General features: G+C 41.7%; 1 protein-coding gene across 8 annotated transcripts in view; it reads right to left on the minus strand.

The window, feature by feature from the left end:
- The window catches only part of DISP1 (dispatched RND transporter family member 1), a 181,712-nt gene that overhangs the window by 50,812 nt on the left and 108,789 nt on the right, over window positions 1-22,111 (minus strand). For 5 of the 8 annotated variants that reach the window (XM_030557450.1, XM_030557448.1, XM_030557447.1 and 2 more), the window contains one exon: window positions 11,640-12,179. The exons of 2 other annotated variants lie outside the window; for them this stretch is intronic. In XM_030557450.1, the coding sequence (XP_030413310.1) occupies window positions 11,640-12,148 (509 nt within the window). In that variant the 5' untranslated portion in view covers window positions 12,149-12,179. Of the gene's footprint in view, window positions 1-11,639; window positions 12,180-15,833; window positions 15,920-22,111 lie in introns of those variants that run through there. One more of the 8 variants, XM_030557453.1, reaches the window with a different exon arrangement.

Below are 22,111 nucleotides of genomic sequence, written 5' to 3' on the forward strand. Positions count from 1 at the left end.
GCAAGGGTGGTGGGGAGAAATCTCATACTGCTGTTGTTGTTGTAACAAAATGAATGTCAATTACACTCAGGAGGCTCACAATTTGGTCTGGGTCTACACCTTAAATCTGGGTTTCCATAGCAATGTTGTACAGTGTATGAAAAATCCACATTCTTGATCAATTTAGCTATGCCAACCTAACGTCAGTGTAGCAGCAACTAGGTTAACAGAAGAATGCTTCCCTCGACCTAGCTACCATTGCTCGTGGAGATGGAGTTCCTATACTGATGGAAAAACCTTTCCATCCACACAGGCTGCATTCTGCACTGTGGTGGCACAGCTACAGTGCTGTAGCTATGCTGGTAAAATCTCTGTAGTGTAGAAATGGTCATGCTGTTTTCTCATACACATTTATTCTCCCTTCTCTGTTCAAGTACTTTTGCTTCACTGAGAAATGTGTGCATCAACTATTAAATTACTTGCTGCTAGATGAAGATGGAATTATGAAATGCTGTCACAGGGGAGGAAGGACAGATTGTTGGAAGGGGCTATATATAGAGAATTGTGGTTATTTACAAGCTGCTTTTTGAAGTCCATCTTCTTCATCCCTCAAACAGAAAAAAGCCTCAGAATACTAGGAATATACCCAGCCCTACATACAGCATCTCCATGAGAATACTGAAAAGCAGAGAGACAGCCTTGTTGAGTCTAGTTTCTCCCTCCATCCCCGAAATGTCTAGTGTTGTCTTGTTTTGAAACTGCACCTTGTTATTAGCCTACTATAAAATGTCTGGAGAATGAAAACAGACAGTATATTTGGCCAAAAAAAAACAAAAAAACAAAAACTAAAAAGAAGTGTGGTGGGTTTTTTTAACTGCCTGTTTTCTTGCTCTGCATGTACTTTCACAAACAAGCTTTATGTAATTTATGCAAATTTTAAAAGTTGTCCCAACCACAAAACCAGACCATCCTCTTAAAGGGGAGCACAGTTGATGCTATTTTTCCAGCCAATTTAGTAAACAAGGAAGGACTTGTTATGTTGTTTGCCACTCCTCTTATATTATCTGTTAATTTCTCTCTTCTGAAGACTACAGTTCAAAGGCCTAGCAGATCACTAGTTAAGTACTAACTATTCTGTTGTTCACAGAAAGGTGAGGGATCCAGGGCATGGGAAATTCATTTTCAAACACACTTGGTCTCTGCCACTTACAAGCACCAGGTTCTAAAGGTCAAAAGACTGTAAGACTCTGGTACTCTGCAGCACACAGACCAAAGCAGGAATTTTAGAAGTTCTTTTTGCTATTGCATAGACACTTAGCTCAAAGCAATCTGAAGTCTAGACAGATAGCAGTGCTTACTTAGTATGATTAAAAAGCCTGAAAAAGTCATTAGATTGCTTAATGAATAAGTTGTTTAAGACCATTTAGTTTTGACCTGCACAGACTATTTTAATTTTGTCAAGCATTTCACTATGAACTGCCTTTTTTTTTGCACTATGGTTTCTGCATGTTATCCCATTGCCTGAAGCTCTGTGTAAGTGTCTAATGAAAAATACAGAATATTGTTTTCATAAGCAACTTATGTACAATAGTCATCATCATGGGAACTAAGAATACCTATTAAGCCAGAACAAGCCCAATAAATTAAGACTGAGTATGACTAATTTGTAAAAGGGAAGTCGGACTGAAGACTAAAAACCTAGGCTGACAAACTGACACTCGAAGATCAGTCAGTTTGGGAAAAGAAAACAGAGCCAACCTGAAATTTCAGTCAGAGGGACGATTCTTTCCCTTTACTTGCACAAGAGGATAGAACCCAGATTTGGCAAACCTGGCTGGTATCACAAAAGGGATGTACCAGTTGGCTTCACTAACCCTTCCCTTCCCTGGCCCATGGAAGTCCTCATTATAGGTATCCCATGGAGCAACATGTTTCATGGGTAGGGAAAGGAGCTGGCTAAATTGGGGCCCCTGCTCTCCCAAGCATTGTACTTCCAGCCGCCATGGGAACTCAGAGTAAAATAATTCCACAAGACTGTGTGAAGCAGACCTTCGCGCCCCGCTCTCCCCCCATGAGAATAAAGAGATGGACGGGATTGGGAATGCTTTATTGTCACAACGTAGATTACTACCACGCAGCAACTGCTGGCACATACTGTGAATTTTTAGTGCATTTATGGGTGGACATCAATCCACTACGTACAAGAAGCAAAGTAAGTGAACAACAGAAACTGCCATTTAGCTGTTTGAATGTTGATTAAACAGATCAGAACCATCTCCTCAGGGGTGATCTGAATAAGTGATTACTTTTGGAAACGTGTATTATTTTAGTTTTATAACAAGGTTTATTGAGATAAGTCTCTGTCTTACAGATGTTTATTATGGTTTATGCACATACACTGTACACAAAAAGTAATTTATACCTCAACATAAAAATTAAAACAAAGGAGCCTTTAAATTTACCTTTAAATGTGTGAAACACATTGTAAACTAAATATGTTTATATTGAAAAGTGTTTGAAAGTATGCAAAATATTTTTAAATGAGATTCAGCATAGAAGTATTTTTAGAACAGTTTTTAAATATTGCTGAAGTGAGAAATAACCTCCTAAAACATTAAAGTCAGTAATTTCTTCTTAAATATAATATATAGCAGCTCTGCAAGCACTTGAGGAATGTACTAGATAACAAATATCCTTTTCCTGGAATTGAGGAGGGAGCTGTTTCATAACAAAGTCATGTTATTATGACTTGGTATTTGGCAAACCTTTCCACTCATTTTTAAAAAGCCTTTTTAAAAACAAGAGCTTTTTATTTCTTTCTGGTTCTCAGCTGTCTGCCAAGTAACTAGCAGCAAACTGTAAAATGGATAGGAGGCAGCTAAAAAAAATTCCATCCCCAGTTCACAACTTTTCAGCCACACAATTTTATAAAACCCCCTTTTTTTTTTTAAGGCTCTCATTAAAAGGACAACTGTATTAAAACATTTGGAAAATGCAATTTAGACAAGTGTGTGACACCAAACTCTGAGATATAGCAGACCCTAGAATCCCAGAACTCAAGACATAAATTACTGACCTCACAATAGTTTTTTTTAAAAGTGGACTTAAATTGACTGAAAGTTACATTTGCAACAGAAGATGAATGATAGGTCTGAAAACATGAGCGCTTTCTTAGCACTTTATGTATCTATGTAAAGTAGCGTATTTTAGTCTTACGTAAAATGTGAACAGTTTTGCCACTGATGCGCTATGTCTGCACTGTTGCTGAATTCTGCAGTTTTATCTCCTCTCATAAAATGTGATGTTCTTACTGAAACTTCAGCTCCTGGAATCATGTGACAAGATGAGAAGCTCAGCTTTCATTTAAAAAGCAAATTTTTAGCACTCATGGTTGCTGAGAAAAAGATGTAAAGCTAAAGCCTAAAAAAACAAGGAAAAAAAAGCCAAATTTGTTATTTTTAGAAGTATCAATTTTAAGTTAATATAAAGATTTTTTGTGTGGTTTGACTCATTTTGGAATGCTTCAGGTTGACAACACTGTAGTGTGACCTTAGAGCAGTGGTGGGCAACCTGCGGCCCATTAGGGTAATCTGCTGGTGGGTCGCGAGACAGTGTTTTACATTGACCATCCAAAGGCATGGCCGCCCGCAGCTTCCAGTGGCCACAGTTTGCCATTCCCGGCCAATGGGCGCTGTGGGAAGTGGCACAGGCTGTAGGGACATGCTGGCTGCTGCTTCCCGCAGCTCCCATTTACCAGGAACAGTGAACCGCAGCCACTGGGAGCTGCGGGGGGTCATGCCCACAGTCAATGTAAACACGGTCTCGCAGCTGGCCAGCGGATTACCCTGATGGGCCTCAGGTTGCCCACCACTGCCTTAGAGAAACCACCACCTACTTGTGTCAGTTTACCAATCTGTAAAATGGGGATACCACCTTCTATTCTTTGCAGAGAGTTGTAAGGCTCAATTGTTTGTATAGTATTTTGTATATGTGAAACACCATGAATTAGTATTGTACTTTTAATTTTCTTTAATGCAGTGTTTTGTTCCATTTGAAAAATTCATCACATTGACTTTTGTTCTCTCTCTCTCCCCCTATATGCTGGGCTGCATAGTGTCCATCTTCCCTGGCAGCTCCAGTCCCACCAGTACTTCTGGTTGTGAAGATGGGTCATACCACCTCTCCTCCTCCTTTTGGAGGACAGGAGACTCTAATAATGGTTTTCCTGATTCCTCCCCCCTTGTCTCCATCTCCTTCTTTGTGGTGAGTACCCTGGTTGGCTATAGAAGTAGCTGAAAACAAAGGTACAGCAAGAATAAGACCAATGTGACTTGCCAGCGTTCCAAACACTACAGTTTGAGAATTGCTGATGTGCCCAAGCTCCGCCTCTCTCAGCCTCAGTGAGGGTCACTGGGATGTGGGAGCATTTGAAAAGGGGGGAGGAGGTAGAAAGTCCTCCAAAAACTGACTAAAAGTAAACCACAACCCTCCCTATGAAAAATAAAATTCAGAAAACATTGGTTTGAAAGCAAAATTTAATGTCTGGGTAATTTAATTCTATAGTTTGGGCAGGCAGCTGGGATTTCAGAGATAATAAACCATTTTACAATGAGATCTTTTGCTCATGGCAAGAGAATTAATTCAAATGTTTTCTTAACCATGTCCCAAGTGTTAAGTTAATTCAGGACATTTGCCATCTCTTACCCAAGATTTTCAAATCTCAGAGGTTTGATTTGTTAAAAGGACATCGTCAGTGTTATTAGGCCCAACATTTGATCTATTTTATCTACTTCTATATGCATGGACTTTGCAAATAATTCTTTTATGTACTATACCCACCATCACAAAACTCAGCCCACTCCTAACATGTTCAACGTTTCCCCCATCCCCATTGTAAAATAAAATAGCAACAGCTCAGGTCCCCCCTGAGCAACCTTTCATACACAGGTAACTAGTTCTTCCCACTCAACCACAAATATTTAGTGAATGAAAGAGATTTAAGTTTTAAAGCTGTAAAAGGTTATAAAAACTGAGTAAAATGAGATTTTAAAAGTTATTCAAAAATATATTAATTTGATGGTATTCATCTGAACAGTTCTTGTTAGATGTAGAAATTTTATTGCAAATGTAGTCAAACTACAAAATTTCAAGTTGAACACATTATAAACCCTGCAATCCAGCTCAGTTTAAAAGACAAGCACAAATGTGCATTACTTCAGTCTCTCTTCTTTATACTCTTTAATCCACAGGGATATACCAGCCCTTAATTCTTTTAAGATTAGGTCACTGACAAATGTTATGCTTTAGGCTTGAAAAACTTGACAAAACCAGCCATGCTGAATAATTGGTTACCTTCCTATAAGCTTTACATTTTAGTGAAAAGATTTGTGCAGTTTCTTTCCATATAATGTACCTTCTTCTCCAACTCTGCAATTGTAACCAATACCTGAATATATATTTATACAATTGAAGGATAGCAATGAGAGCTAGCTTGATTATACACTAAATTTAACTAAACTTAGGAAAACTTGCATTTAAAAATACTTTTGCCAATACACACAAATGATTTCCAAATTAGTGTATGTATGAAGAAACATCTCTTTAAACCTCAAAAATTAGACTGATTAGTTTCCTGTTCAAGTATGGTTATGTTTGAGTAAAAATGGCACTAACTCAACAGATCCATTCCTTTTGTGTATTCAGTGCTATCTGATCTATTTAGCAACAAAAATATGGTTTTACTGTTTTATACTTTTTTAAACACTGCAAAGCCCACAAACAGTAAACTGAACAACTGTCCTCCCCTTCAAGTGCCTTTACAAGCAAGGTCACAGGGATCAATCCCCACTCGTTTAACAGCTATGAGACCATTTGTAGTGGAGGTAGTGAAACACCAGTTCTTTTGCCAAAAGCATAATTGAGGACGCTCAATTTTTTCTGTGACTGCAACCATCCCCACCATGCCACAATATATACAAGAGATCAACAACTAGATCAGGGATCGGCAACCTTTGGCACCCGGCCCGTCAGGGTAAGCCCCTGGTGGGCCAGGCCAGTTTGTTTGCTGCAGTGTCCGCAGGTTCGGCCGATCGCAGCTTCCACTGGCCGCGGTTCCCCGCTCCAGGCCAATGGGGGCTGCAGGAAGCGGCGTGGGCTGAGGGATGCGCTGGCCGCCCTTTCCGCAGCCCCCACTGGCCTGAAACTGCAAACCGCAGCCAGTGGAGCTGCAACTGGCCGAACCTGCGGACGTTGCAGGTAAACAAACCGGCCCGGCCCACCAGGGGCTTTCCCTGATGGGCCGGGTGTCAAAGGTTGTCAATCCCTGAGTCTGACCTAGATGTACAGCAGCTAGCTCGACCAAAATGACCCTGATCAGAAAGGGATGGGGGGGGACGTTGCACTTCCAATTATGATGAGAGCATACTCTCTTCACATATAAGGTATCTCCCCTTAGTTCTCAGCATGGCACCCAGCCTCAGATTCCCGGTCACCTCATTAAACCTAAATGAGGAGGTGAAGATTATCAAAGACATCTGGGTAGGGGAATGAGCTGTTGGAAGAAGCGAGACAAATTCAGAGTCTGACCACCTATTAGCAGTGCTGTGAAATCTCTCCTGAGAAAACATGCTCACTATAAAAGGAATGATACGTGGGGGGAAGAATGTCCCAAACATTTTCGTATAATGATGGATAGAGAACCCCAACACTGATAGTTAATAGTAGCAGATCCTACATAAAGTTCTAATTGCAGGGTCAAATTCTGTCCTTATTTGCAGCAACACAACCCTATTGCTGACACAGGGATTACACAGGTGTAGCAATTTACCCCAGATAACTTTTATTACTGGTGATGAGGTGCAGTGAGGAAAAAATGCCTCAAGATCCCTGATGTAGCTGTCATAAACAGATAGTTAAGGGTTAATAGAACAGGAGTACTTCATGTCTCTTTTGCCTGTAAAGGGTTAACAAGTTCAGTAAGCCTAGCTGTCACCTGACCAGAGGACCAATCAGGGGACAGGATACTTTCAAATCTTGAGGGAGGGAAGTTTGTGTGTGTGCTGTTAGAATTTTGTGGTTGTTCTCTCTGGGTTCTGAGAGTGACTAGACGTGCAACCAGGTTTCTCTCCAATCTCCCTGATACAGGCTCTTATAGATTCAAAATAGTAAGTACTAGGTGATAAGGCAAGTTAGACTTATGTTTGTTTTCTTTATTTGCAAATGTGTATTTGGCTGGGAGGAGTTCAAATGTGTATTTGGCTGGAAGGATTTTAATTTGTACTTGAATACGTAGGCTGGGAGGGTGTTCCCAGTGTCTATAGCTGAAAGACCCTGTGATATACTCCATCTTAAATTTACAAAGATAATTTTTACTGTTTTTCTTTCTTTAATTAAAAGCTTTTCTTGTTTAAGAACCTGATTGTTTTTTTTATTCTGGTGAGACCCCAGGGAACTGGGTCTGGATCCACCGGGGAATTGGTGGGGAGAAAGGAGGGAAGGGGGAGAGATAAAGGTTAATTTCTCTCTGTGTTACGATTACTTTCTCTCTCTCACGGAGAGTCTGGGAGGGGGAGAGAGAAGGAGGGGGGAAGGTGGATTTTCCTCTCTGTTGTAAGATTCAAGGAGTTTGAATCACAGTGATCTTCCACGGTAACCCAGGGAGGGGAAGCCTGGGAGAGGCAACGGTGAGGGAAAGGGTTTACTTTCCCTGTGTTAAGATCCAGAGGGACTGGGTCTTGGGGGTCCCCGGGCAAGGTTTTGGGGGGACCAGGCACTGGAATTCCTGGTTGGTGGCAGCGCTACAAGTACTAAGCTGGTAATTGAGCTTAGAGGAATTCATGTTGGTACCCCATCTTTTGGACGCTAAGGTTCAGAGTGGGGAATTATACCATGACAGTAGCCATTAGAAAAAACATCTTTTTATTTTTAAATTGAGCAAATTTGACTTGAAAATCAATGCATCACAATATATATGGAAACTCATGACGCCCATTTCAGACAGTAAGTTGTCTTCAGCAGCATTCAACTGCATGATCAACAAGACCATCTTTTCTCTTCCTGCAGAACCCTCCCTTGTTATTCTACAGACAACAGCCTCCTTCACTACACAAACCTGATTCATTCCCTGAACAGTATCCATCCTGTGCACTAAGACTGCATCATACAAACACATAAAGAGCACAAATCAAGGTTGAATAAGCTACCTTAATTTTGGTATTTCTTAGACGTGCAGTGGTTGAATTTGAACCTTAACATTAAAATAATGTAGGTTTTTGTATGTGATTTTGTAAGCTTAAAAAAAACCCAAAAAAAAATGAAAACAAATTCATTAGGTGGAATTATACTGGCTGTCACTTGGGTCATTATCAAATTTGGGCCCACTGACTTCTACCAGTTGAGCTAACAGAATTAAGTGGTAAAGCAGGTGAAAATCTCGTTATGTTACGCATGAAAATTTGAAAAAAACATTTTTTTTTCCTCTTGGAAATTTATCACAAAATTGATGAAAAACCATAGCAACTCGGGTTTTGAAAATAATTTTTTATTTTAAAAAGTTTATTTTCAAAACCCCAAAACATTTTCACTAAAAATGAATATTTTTACTGCCAAAATTTTGGTTCCTGGTTTTTCATTTAGATTAAACATAAATTTTCCACCAAAATGTTTATTTTGGTTGAAAAACTAATTACATTTATTTTGACAAACATTTTGAACAGCTTTACTAATTAGGAGTATCAATGGGCTGTTATTCTTTTATATTGATCAACCATCGGGGGGGCAGAGGCAGGGACTACCCATACACTCTGCCAGCGCATAACTGTTTGCTAGACAGTAGAGTACTATTGAGACTCAGAAATCCTGGGTTCTCTTCTAGAGAGGGAATGTTCTGCCATGGTCTCCACACCCCTTCTACTCCACCAGAAACTTCCTAAAGACTTCTACATCTGGGCTCCAACAAGGGCTAGCACTGAGAGCACAAGAAAGATGGTCTCCTCGCTGTCAGTTTTGTTGCCCAGTGACAGTGGACCCCAGCAACCGGAAAGAGCAATTGCAAGGAAAATCCTTTATAGCCATGCAACAAGATCACTCACAATCCAGATGGAATCCTCTAAAAATCTAGCTGCCAGAGTCTAACAAGCCTCTACTGAGCACAGACGCATGGTAATTTCCCCATCCCCCGCCCCCGAGTATTAGAGCTGAGCCAAACTGAATGGCTTTTCACAGGGACAAGAAAAGCCACCTCTCTGACCCTAGGGTGAACCCATCTGGTAAATTGCAAGTGCCAGCTCTAAAGCATGGAGATGCTTGTCAAATAGTTGTAAGAATTTAATGTTGGTGAAACATTTTTTTTCCCCCAAACCTCACTGGCAGAAATGGCCGAACTATTTTTGTTGAAACGTCTCAAAACAAAAACAAACAAAAAAATTCAGCTGAGGCAGACACCAAACATTGAAAATTTCAAGCTGAACAGTCTGACAATGTTATTAAAAAAACTGAAAATAGGGTCTTATAATGGAAACTTTTAGGTAACTTTAACTATTGAGACTTTGCCAGGTCAGCCTATAATAAATGTAATAAATTTCATTGCTGGAGCTATTTATATTCACAAAGTTTTCTTCACATCCAGGTAGGCTGGATAGTTTTTCACTACCCCAAGAAAACAGTTTTTAATCAAGGTTGGGAACCACTGATGTACAGTGAGATTCAGGAAATTAAAGTGCTAAACTGGGTTCCCTAAATCCTGTAGTCTTCACCCAACGCAGCAATCCTTCATCTGTGTCTGTGGCGCTCTATAGCTATGAAGGAACGAATACAATTTGTTCCATAATGTGTGATTCTATTATAAAAACAGGCTTCTATCCCTCACTCTACAAAGTTCCTCTGTGATGATTTGCTAGTAACTTCACCTGTGAAAAGTTTGGCTTTTCCTCATTTTCAGGGTGCCAATTTGAGAGGCGGAGCCTGATTCACAAAACTGCTGATTACTGACAGTTGTAACTGACAGCAGCAGGAGCTGTGCTTTGAAGAAAAAGAGTCCTGAAGAGACTGCTGTAATTTTAATAACCACTATCTAGATAAAAGTATCAGAGGGGAACTGTGTTAGTCTGGATCTGTAAAAGCAGCAAAGAGTCCTGTGCTACCTTATAGACTAACAGATGTTTTGGAGCATGAGCTTTGGTGGGTGAATATGTGACATGCATCCGACGAAGTAGGTATTCATCTACGAAATCTCATACTCCAAAACGTCTGTTAGTCTACAAGGTGCCACAGGACTCTTTGCTGCTTATCTAGATAAAGTGTAACAAACCTTGAATTGATTGAATTGGGAGGCTTAGGACTTGTCTATACTGGCAAGTTTTGTTGCCAAAAAACTGCCTTTTGGCGACAAAACAGTAAGAGTGTACACACCACAATGGGACTTTTGTTGCAAAAAACGCCCAGTTTTGGCGACAAAAAACTTCCACACCTATGAGAAATGTTTGTCTTCTCCCTTCCCTTTTTTGTCCACAAAGAGTCAGTGTAGACACTGCTGATTGTTTTGTCGACAGAACTGGCTTCCACCAGTATCCCACAATGGCTGCTCTGATTGCTCTGCTCAGTGTTTTGATCTCTGCTGCCCTGCAGGCATGCGCCCCTCATCCCCGCCTTCAAAGCTCCGGGAAAATATCTGTGTGCTGCTCCGTTTGGGGAACAAAGAGCAAATCACTGGAATGCTCCTGTTCTACCCTGCACTAGGAACACAGCAGCAGGCAGACTGCTGCTGCAGGGGGAGGGGGCTAGACTGCTTTGCCATTCCTCAACACGGAGAGCTCATGGAGCTACTCTTGATGCTGCTCTCCGCAGCTATGGGGGCTGTGGGAGAACTCAGCAAGAACCCCAAGATACACAGAGATCAGCTCTTCCTTCCCACTATAAGATACATACCCACGGTGCATTGCTCATCCTGTCGATGATGGTGTCCTCAATGTGGACATGATCTGTCGACAGAGGGAGCAAGTGTGAACACCCTTTGGCGATTTTTGTTTTGTCGACTTTTGGGTGTTGACATAAGTTTTGTCTGCAAAACTTGGTAGTGTAGACAAGCCCTAAGGCGTCTGATAGATGAATGAGTCTCACTTTCAGATCCAAAAGATCAGATAACAACAGAAATACTGAATGAAAGATTGCAGCCCATTTGCTATCTGTGATCTTCTCAACTGGTTGCATAATTCTAACAATTCAGCTAAAATGATCACTATTTGCTCTCCTAGAAGCCCAAGAGCTGACTAGCAATGAGAAGTAGTTGTAGGTGATATCACCTGAAAGCTGTAGGTGATAACTGATTAACAGAAAGAACTGCATGACTTCCAGATGACCCAACCAACTCCAAGGAGGGTATGTCTTTCCTACACTACATAAATGTTATTGACATGAATTAGTTCCCCCTGAACACTAAACCCTCAAATTCAAATAGTGAAATTATTAAGATAAAGTATATCATCCACACAGTTTGCATGCATTTAAGTGGGGTGTGCCTCAGATTTTATTGTCTGCAAAACAGTATGTATAAAAGGTTTAACTCAATCTTCCTTTTGACCTTTTCTTATATTTGTAAAAAGTAAAATGGAATATATGGAGAATTAGTTGCGTATTGAACACCATTGAAAATTCATTCCACTCACCTTACACTGGCTACATGTTGTTGAACAGACTGATGTTGAAAATGGTCAGGCCATTGATGATGAAGGCAGAATGATGGGGAGTGTTGAAGGCAGCAGGTGGCCTGATACATAGGCGTATGTTTTTGGCAGATAGATGCTGAATATTCAGTATGTGGCTGCAGGCAGCAGGAAGTCATAGGAGATGGTGCTGTGCTCCCAGCCAGTGAATGACATTCTTGCTGCTTATTATGGCTACTTATAGGATGATGGTATGGGCAAGGGTGGCAGCAGTGTGTCAACATCTGTTGAGTTCTTTGGTTGTCTAAAGGCAGAAAGGATGGTTTGATTGTACCATTAAGTTGCAGGCATCCATTTGGACTCACTTTTGCTCTTGGTGCTTCCTTAGAGGGGAGATGTTGGGCTGCAATGCCTCCATCAGTAGCTGAAAGGATGCTGGGACTGGTAGCACTGGAGAGGATGCTGCCATTACTCAGGACCACAAAATCACTATTGCCATTGTTCATAGCCATACTCCGATTGCTAGATGGATCTGCAGTATTTCTGGAGAAAATTAAATAAATCAAATTTAGCAGGCGGCATAATTTTTTTCCAGTGTTCAAAAATTTGAAACAAACAGTTTACATCGAAAACAGTAAGACCCTAGTCCTAAAACTAGATCTCCATATACCTCCCAAATTCATACAACTAGATCCAAGGTAGGTGGACCCTTACCTACATTAAACAGCATGGACTTTCTGCAGGCATAAGGGCCTGCCAGTAGATCTAAGGGCTTGTCTACATCACAAAGTTGCAGCGCTGGTGAGGGGGTTACAGCGCTGCAACTTAGGAGGTGTACACATCTGCAGGGCATCACCAGCGCTGCAACTCCCTGTTTGCAGCGCTGGCCGTACTCCCGTTTTGTCTCGAGTGTAGAGGATCCAGCGCTGGTGATCCAGCACTGGTAATCAAGTGTAGACACTTACCAGCGTTTTTCTTGACCTCCGTGGAATAAGCAGGTATCCCAGCATACCTGAGGAAGCCTCTCTGGTAATCAAGCAGTTCTCCTTCCCCGCGGTGTGCTCTCGCGTTCCCCGAACCCCCGTGCAAGCAGGTCTCCTTCCCCGCGGTTTGCAGGGGAGTTCGGGGAACGTGAGAGCAAACCGCGGGGAAGGAGACCTGCTTGCACAGGGGTTCAGGGAACGCGAGAGCAAACCGCGGGGAAGGAGACCTGCTTGCACGGGGGTTCGGGGAACACTGGAGCAAACCGGGGAAGGAGACCTGCTTCCCCGCGGTTTGCTCTCGCGTTCCCCGAACCCCCCTTGAAGCCGCCCAACAGCGCTGCAGTGTGGCCACATCTAACACCACTTGCAGCGCTGGTTGCTGTAAGTGTGGCCACTCTGCAGCGCTGGCCCTATACAGCTGTACTAATACAGCTGTAACAACCAGCGCTGCAAAATTGTAGATGTAGACATACCCTAACTGTATTGTTGAGGCTTAAAGCCCGGATTTAGCAAAGTACTTCAGTACATGCTTTTGTTTCTCCATGCAGAGTATATCATTGCTGTACATTTCTTAAATGGAAAAATAAGCATCTCTCCAAGAATTAAGGACAACCTCTCTGAAAAGGAGATCTTATATTTTAAAAAAACTGATTATTACATCAGTGGAAATGATTAAGTTGGATAACAGAATAAATGAGACAAAAAGTTAAAGCCTGATAATAAGATTACAATAAATATCACATAAGAGATGGGTGGTTTTTTTTTTTACAGTAATGATTAAAAATGCATCAGATTTTAAAAAGCTAAAGTGTGACATAATCACCTTTTGGGAGCTTAGTCAACAGGATAGTTGAGTTCTAAAGTTGATTTTATCCAACTTCCACTCTTGACTAAGGCCATGTCTACATCTACAATTTTGCAGCGCTGGTTGTTACAGCTGTATTAGTACAGCTGTATAGGGCCAGCGCTGCAGAGTGGCCACACTTACAGCAACCAGCGCTGCAAGTGGTGTTAGATGTGGCCACACTGCAGCGCTGTTGGGCGGCTTCAAGGGGGGTTCGGGGAACGCGAGAGCAAACCGGGAAAGGAGACCAGCTTCGCCGCGTTTGCTCTCGCGTTCCCCGAACCACCCTGCAAACCGCAGGGAAGGAGACCTGCTTGTTCGGGGAACGCGAGAGCAAACCGCGGCGAAGCTGGTCTCCTTCCCCAGCTTGCTCTCTCGTTCCCCGAACCCCCGAGCAAGCAGGTCTCCTTCCCTGCGGTTTGCAGGGTGGTTCGGGGAACGCGAGAGCAAACCGCGGCGAAGCTGGTCTCCTTTCCTGGTTTGCTCTCGCATTCCCCGAACCACCCTGCAAACCGCAGGGAAGGAGACCTGCTTGCTCGGGGGTTCGGGGAACGAGAGAGCAAACTGGGAAAGGAGACCAGCTTCGCCGCGGTTTGCTCTCGCGTTCCCCGAACCCCCCTGCAAACCCCAGGGAAGGAGACCTGCTTGCTCGGGGGTTCGGGGAACGAGAGAGCAAGCCGGGGAAGGAGACCAGCTTCGCCGCGGTTTGCTCTCGCGTTCCCCGAACCACCCTGCAAACCGCAGGGAAGGAGACCTGCTTGCTCGGGGGTTCGGGGAACGAGAGAGCAAACCGGGAAAGGAGACCAGCTTCGCCGCGGTTTGCTCTCGCGTTCCCCGAACCACCCTGCAAACCGTAGGGAAGGAGACCTGCTTGTTCGGGGAACGCGATAGCAAACCGGGGAAGGAGACCAGCTTCGCCGCGGTTTGCTCTCGCGTTCCCGGAACCACCCAGCAAACCTCAGGGAAGGAGACCTGCTTGCTCGGGGTTCGGGGAACGCGAGAGCAAGCTGGGGAAGGAGACCAGTTTGATTACCAGAGGCTTCCTCAGGTATGCTGGGATACCTGCTTATTCCACGGAGGTCAAGAAAAGCGCTGGTAAGTGTCTATACTTGATTACCAGCGCTGGATCACCAGCGCTGGATCCTCTACACCCGAGACAAAACGGGAGTACGGCCAGCGCTGCAAACAGGGAGTTGCAGCGCTGGTGGTGCCCTGCAGATGTGGACACCTCCTAAGTTGCAGCGCTGTAACTCCCTCACCAGTGCTGCAGCTTTCTGATGTAGACAAGCCCTGAATAAGAAAACAACTGTCTTCAAAGTGGTATGTAGAAACCACAGGCACAAAGCCTCAGGCAATTCAGCAGGAAACAGCTCAAATCATCAGCCTCTTAGCTGGGAGCCACTAGGTTAAAGTTCTCTAAAGCAAAAGGTGACGATTGAATCCTTTTTGCAAGTGGGCTCTTAGGGATGTCGTGGGCTCTACAGCCGGCTTCATGGAAGGCCACGTTCTGTGGATCTGTGCAGTCTTCTTACTGCCAGCCCCAACATGCCTTCCAAATATCCCTGCTGATGAGTGCAAAGATAGCCCTTCAAGAACTGGGCTCCCCAAATCCTGCCTCCCATTCAGGGAGCTACATTGCATACAGAAAAGAGGCAGAGAGCAGGATGAGCTCTCTCTAAAAAAAAAAAGGACATCAGCAGGAATGGAATAAGCCATAGGCAGCTGTGTCTCCGTTTCAAAGGCCTTTTACTTGTTCAACTAAAACCTGAAGTTAAAAGTGACACCAGACCAAAATACATAATTAAAATGAACACATTCTGTTGGCTGTCTCTGGTTTACAGCCAGCTAGCTTGTGGTTGAGAAGCAGTAGTGCACCCTAGAGCTGGCTGGAAAAAGTTCACTTTGGTCAGTATAAAGACTAACTGAAAAAGTACTATTTATAAAAACAGACTTCAATGTAAACTAAAAGTAACCATCAAAACCGTCCACTGCAGTTTGCCGACACCTTTTTAACAGTTAGTGAGAGAGACAGGGCTGCACAGCAGCCAGCATTTAGCAGTAATCAACATGGTGGTTACAGTTTCTGCCCTCCCCTCACATCAACCACTAGCCATTGAAAACCAAGCTTATAAATATTTTGAAGAGATTCTTTTTAAAGGCTATTTTAAGAAATCAAAACACTTTAGTTTGCCATCTAGAAGTCTCTGTAGATGTTTGAGATAATGCATAATAGCACCACAAACCGTACGGTTAGACTCGGAATATCTAGCACAACCAACATGCTTTCCAAAACTTAAATTTAAAAAAAATTCAAGTATGACAAAATCCCAGGCTTAAGTTATTTTCCACTGAGCCAGTTGAGGAACTCACCCTTCTTACTAGCAGCAATCCTGAGGACAATTAGGATGAGCACTGTGGTGGAAGCATTAGCTTAAACAGTGAAGAAAGGTATTAAAGACAAAGTTTTTCTTACAGATGATTTTGTTCTGTGTACACAGTGTAAATAGGTCACAGTTACGTACATTGGAGCAGCGATTGAGAGAGAGTGGCTGAAAGCCAATGAGAATTTAAGGTGCCAGCAACAGCTAATCTGCCTCTCTTTTTAACTATAATTTTGTTTTACGATTTGAAAGAAGGCATGAGAAGATTTGGATAATTTTAAAAAATAAAACAAAAAGGTCTTCAAATACCACACCTAGCCAGGATAGGAATTTGTTTCACAAGTACCTTTGTAGATTATTTTGGGGGTGGGGGGGAAGAAGGGTGAGAATAAGATACTGTTAAAAATAATTCCCTCATACTTTTAAAAATAAGATAAATCAGGTCATTAAAACCACTTTACCCATCTTAATTGATTAAATACAACATTAAAATTTAGGATTAATAGTCTGACAGGTGTTAAGTGCGAGTGGTAACTTACTGGTCTGAGGCCATGTCTACACTACCACTATGTCAGCAAAATTTGTCACTTGGGTTGTGAAAAAAACATCTCCCCGAGTGACGCAAGTGTCACCAGCATAAGTGATAGAGTGAACAGCACCATGTCAGTGGAAGAGTGTCTCCCACTGACACAGCTACCACTGCTTGTTGGAGATGGTTTAATTCTGTTGACAAGCATGGGAGGCCGATGAACTGACCGTTGGGGGAGGCTAGTCCCCAGCCCCTCTCCTTCTGCCTGAGGCCATGTCCCTCTCCTTCCTCTTCTATCTTCCTCCCTCACAGGAGCCCAGAGCACCCCACTGTGACCCCTAGTCCCAGCCCTGGATGGCATGGCCACAGGACCCCCAGGGGCTGGTGGTGCTGTCCAAGCCACTCTATGAGTCCCAGCAGCAGGCAGACCAACCCACACCCCAGCCCCAGCCAGCCTGGGCCACGGAAGAGCACTGGGAACTGCAGGAGGGCGTTTGGGGGTAGAGCATTGGCAGGGTCATGCCAGGCTGTTTGGGGAGGCACAGCCTCCCCAAGCCTATGATACCCGCCGCCCATGTCGATGGGAGAGCTGTTTCCCATTGGCACAGAGTGACTATGGGAGAGGTGCAGCTGCATGGTACAGCTGTGCTGCTCTAAGGTCTCTAGTGTAGACATAGCCTTAGACGTTGCAGGAAGACACAAGCACACAGATAAAGAATGAAAGATAAGCAAGAAAGTTTAACTCGTTTTCTTCTCCTATACTGCCACTGAGCATTTAGAGGGCTAAGAATGTTCAGCCAGCTGAGCTATTCAATTGGTTGAACAACTAATATCAAGCAGAAAGTGCTTTTGCCCAATGGAACGCTCCCCATGGCAAACCCTGGTCCTGCGTCTCAGATGTTATCCTTCCCAATCCTCAACTTCTAAAACGAAAGGAAAATGTAACCTCTGATAATGCACCCTATGCTATTTGTTATGGATCATATGCAGAGCCCAATTCTTTATGAAGTTAACTCTAAATAGTAACTAGTCAGAATATGACAACCGACACATTTGCTAAACAGTATTTTCTCAACAGTCCAATTCCTCAAATTCTTTCTGAATATTCCCTCCTCTGCTCTGAACAAGTCGAACCTTTTAAGAAACTTTTCACCAAGCACAGAAGAGTAAATTCAAGTGGCTGCTAAAGCTTGTCTCAGTGTGAAAAGACATTAGTTATATGAAACACTGTTGTGTTTGAACAGCCTAGTTTTCTCCTCAGCTGCATGGTAGCTTCAAAAAGAGGCTGCTACAGGGGACATAGCTCAACATCCAGAAAAAGAAAACTCTTATTGAGTTGTCTGGCTGCATTTTAGGAATTTCTGTCTGCTTATATTTGCTCATTCATGGATAGGATTGATATGCTGCACGATGACATTGATAATTAGTTCTGAACAGGAAATTACAGTGCATCTGTATCATTGCTTGAGGAAATTGTATCTTTGATTGGCTTACAGGAGTTCTAAAGTATTTACTAGTGCTATCAATAATACAACAAGGTGTGCAAGAATACCAGATGCCTAGACACTTCAGCAGGATGAAAGTGGTTGATTTTTGGTCTTTAAGTGCAACACATTTGTAGCATATATCAATGAATGTAACAACACTTCTTGGAGAACTGTGATTTTATGTGGTACGTTTTGTAGCAGTTAAGTACCACTATATCTATAATCATACTGGATAACCAGTTAATGTAGAATTTTTGTCAGCATCATGGTCATTTTAAACAAAGTCTGAAAAGATGAAGAAATAAGTCTTTATTTGATGTCACTAATAACTATACCAGATGAATGGCTATGAAAATACATTCAAAGTGGGTTGGAAGTTGGTCTCTATAGGAAATATTGCATTAATGGTGGCTCTATATTATTAAGGAAGTATCACATTGTGTAAAAGCATGTAAATCCCATGGATTCAGTACAGAACTGGAATTCAAGAGACCTAAGCTAATTTCTTCTATTGATTCACTGTGCACCCTTGGGCAAGCCATTTGAGCTTTGTGACTTAGTTTCCCTATTTGTAGAAAAATTGGGATGATGTTTACTTGATTGTAAAGCAATTTGAAATATACAGATAAAACGCACCATGCAAGTGCTTAAATATTTGCTAAAATTATGCTATTTTAATAAATCATATTTCAAAATGTTTTAAGAAGAAACTGTTAAATGTATATACACAACGCTTACTGGTAAATGGAGTGACTACTGTATATACAGTAGTCCATACATGGTCTTGGAAATTAGGTCCTCTGTCAGCCAGCTTTGGACATCACATTTATCCACTACTCCTACTACTGGGCAATGCCCAGGGATTCTTCAGCCTCCACTAAAAACATGCAAAGGGGTATCAGTTTAACATCTTCTGTGAAGACCAGATGAAATTGTATTCTAAAAGAGATGCTGCCTCTGCTTGAATGTTAGAAATCTCTTCATGTGGAAATTCGGAGACAATCTTCAGAAAGAGTTGTTTAGAAGCTGTTTGATTTGGCTCAGGTCAGATCACATTACAGACTGCCATCTTCCACAAGGTCGTATATAAGATTTGATGCAGCTCAGTATTTGTTCATGCACCTCTCTTGGTGACCAGACTACTTGTGAACTATTTCAAGAGATGAGGATTCTGCAGATGAAGCTGATGCATTCTTTCCTTTAAAGTACCAGAAACTTTAGTTTTGTCAGTTTTCATGGAGCCTTCCAGCAATGCGGTTAAGCACCTGTTTCTCTTGAAGGATATTAGCCTCATTCAGGTAAATGGGACCAACTACCTCACAAGCCTAAGTGCTTTGCTGGATCAGAACTGGAGAGAGGTTAATGTAGTATAAGGATCATAAAGCAAAATAAGAGTTTGGTTTGTTTCTATTCATTAGGTTTGATGAGCTATCTTGTGCTTTTATATAAACTAAAAAGCACTTGTCAAAAGAGTACCAACAAGAAGTTTTAATTTTGTTTCAATTAGCTCATTCTGCAGAGTCTAACTGAAAACTTCACTGAACTATTCTGTTCTTTATTCAAAGTTCATTGGGTTTTTAAAAGTACAGGAAGTTACACAGCAAGTAGAAGGTAAGAATAAAGCATTACAGTATCCAATTCCATTGTGTCAGACTCTGGTGCATACACAGATTGATATTAAAAGCAATGAGTCAAATTCTTTTCAAGATTCTGGTATCATACAGGCTTAAAAAATGAAAATTTGAAAATTATGGTTAAGACTAAAAATACAATTCAGTAAAATCTTTCAGAATATTCAACAGTTAACAATTCATTTCACTGCTGTATATCACCAGAATTTAGTTTTATTCAGATTTACAAATGAAAGCTTCAAAGTGATGGATGGAAACTCTAGACAGATATTGAGGCTATGGCTACTGCAGGTCACATATACCCAGCTCTAGTTACTCTTAAAGAGTAACTTTAGTCTTATCTGAATATTTAATATAGTACACACATAAATGCACCCACTAGTCTGGCTGGCTGAATGGCCAGCATTTTGAAGGTTAACGTCCATCTAGAAACGATGCCAGTTGGATTACCACCAAAAAGAAGGTGGAATTGCCTTTAACTATTGTATACTTGACGATGGAAATCGCTGAAAGAAGGTACTTCAATGATACAGTCAAGGCCAATAGTTTGGAGCATCGTCATATCTGGAAGCTACTGCACCATATAAAGGCAATGTTATATAACAACAGTTTTATGAGTGATCCCTCTATTATTTGGAGAGTTAATACTGAACTCTGCTTACCCAGCAGACCTCTCTACCATGTAGGCTGCAAAGCCTTCAGAAAGTACCCAATACCTAAAGATGTTAAAAACGTAGGATTTGGTGTTCCTTAACTTCTATGTTCTTTTAAAACTTAGATAAAGTCACCTGTTACTTTGGCTGAAACTGAAAGAATTTTCATGGCTTTAAAGTTTGTTAAAAAAATGCATAGGGCTTAAAAAAAAACATGAGTTCAAGAAATACCATCTGGACTAATAATGCTTGCAGCTGAGAATGACAGAAGTGCAAATTCAAATATGAAGGATGTCGTGGAAATTTGGTAGAAGCAGCTATATAGCATAGATAATTTATGGATCTTTAAAAGAAGTTTGGAACATAAGAACAGCCATATTGGGCCAGACCAATGGTCCATCTAACCCAGTATCCTTTCTTCTGACAGTGGCTGGGGCCAGATTCTTCAGAGGGAATGAACAGAACAGGACAAGTATCAAGTGACCCATCCCCTAGTCCCAGCTTCTGGCAGTCAGGATTTTAGGGACATCCAGAGCATGGGGTTGCATCCCTATCTTGGCTAACAGCCATTGATGGACCTATCCTACGTGAATTTAATTCTTTTTTGAACTGAACCTAGTCGTACTTTTGGCCTTCATAACGTTCCCCGACAACAAGTTTCAAGAGTTGACTGTGTGAAGAAGTACTTCCTTATGTTTGTTTTAAACCTACTGCCTATTAATTTTATTGGGTGACCCCAGGTTCTTCTGTTATGGGAAGGGGTAACTTCCTTATTCACTTTCTCCACACCACTTATGATTTTATAGACTTCTATCAGATTCCCCTTTAGTCACCTCTCTTCTAAAATGAACAATCCCAGTCTTTTTAATCTCTCCTCACAGGGAAACTGTTCCATATCCCTAATCATTTTTGTTGCCCTTCTCTGTACCCTGTTCCAATTCCAGTGCATCTTTTTTGAGATGGGGCAACCAGAACTGCACATGGTATTCAAGGTTTTGGCGTACCATGGATTTATATAGTGGCACTGTGATATTTTCCGTCTTCTTATCTATCCCTTTCCTAATGGTTCCTAACACTGTTTGCTCAATGTGCCGCAGCAGTCAAAAAAGCTGATGTTTTCAGAGAACTATCCACAATGACTCCAAGATCTCTTTCTTGAGTGGTAACAGCTAATTTAGAACCCATCATATTGGATGTATAGTTGGGATTATGTTTTCCAACATTCATTACTTTGCACTTAATACTGAATCTACTGTTTTGTTGCCCAGTCACCCAGTTTTGAGAGATCCCTTTACAACTCTTCTCAGGCAGCTTTGGACTTAACTGTTTTGAGTGATATTGGATCGTCTGCAAACTTTGCTATCTCACTGTTTACCTCTTTTCCCAGATGATTTATGAATATATTGAACAGCACTAGTCCCAGGACAGATTCTTGGGGGACTCTGCTATTTACCTGGTACTGAAGTTAGGCTTACTGGCCTGTAATTGCCAGGATTGCCTCTGGAGCCTTTTTAAAAAATTGGCATTACATTAGCTATCCTCCAGTCATGTGGTACAGAGACTGATCTACGTGATAGTTAGGAAACAACTAATTAGTTTATTAAACCATTTAAGAAAATGTATCTCTCAAATCTCTGTCTTGCACCAAAATATAACCCCCAAACTGGTTTATAATAGTTCGCTTCTTTTAAATTTAGGGTAGGATACAGCTCAGACTGCATTTTAAAGTATCTAAAACATTCCAGATCAGGAGCTGCAGACATCCTCCAGACAAACAATCTATTAAAACTGTTTTTTTGTTTGTTTTGTTTTTTTAAGAGAACGATAGTCCTGATAATAAGCATGATACTTGATGTGATGAAAATCTCTCTCCATGCCAAAAGTTTGTCTGAAACAATTTAATCCTAAATGTTGCAAGAAGTGACACATTCTTAAACTGAGCAATATTTAACAATCTTAGCTATCTA

The sequence above is a fragment of the Gopherus evgoodei genome, chromosome 3 (genome assembly GCF_007399415.2).
Source record: "Gopherus evgoodei ecotype Sinaloan lineage chromosome 3, rGopEvg1_v1.p, whole genome shotgun sequence".
NCBI classification, from domain to species: domain Eukaryota; kingdom Metazoa; phylum Chordata; order Testudines; family Testudinidae; genus Gopherus; species Gopherus evgoodei.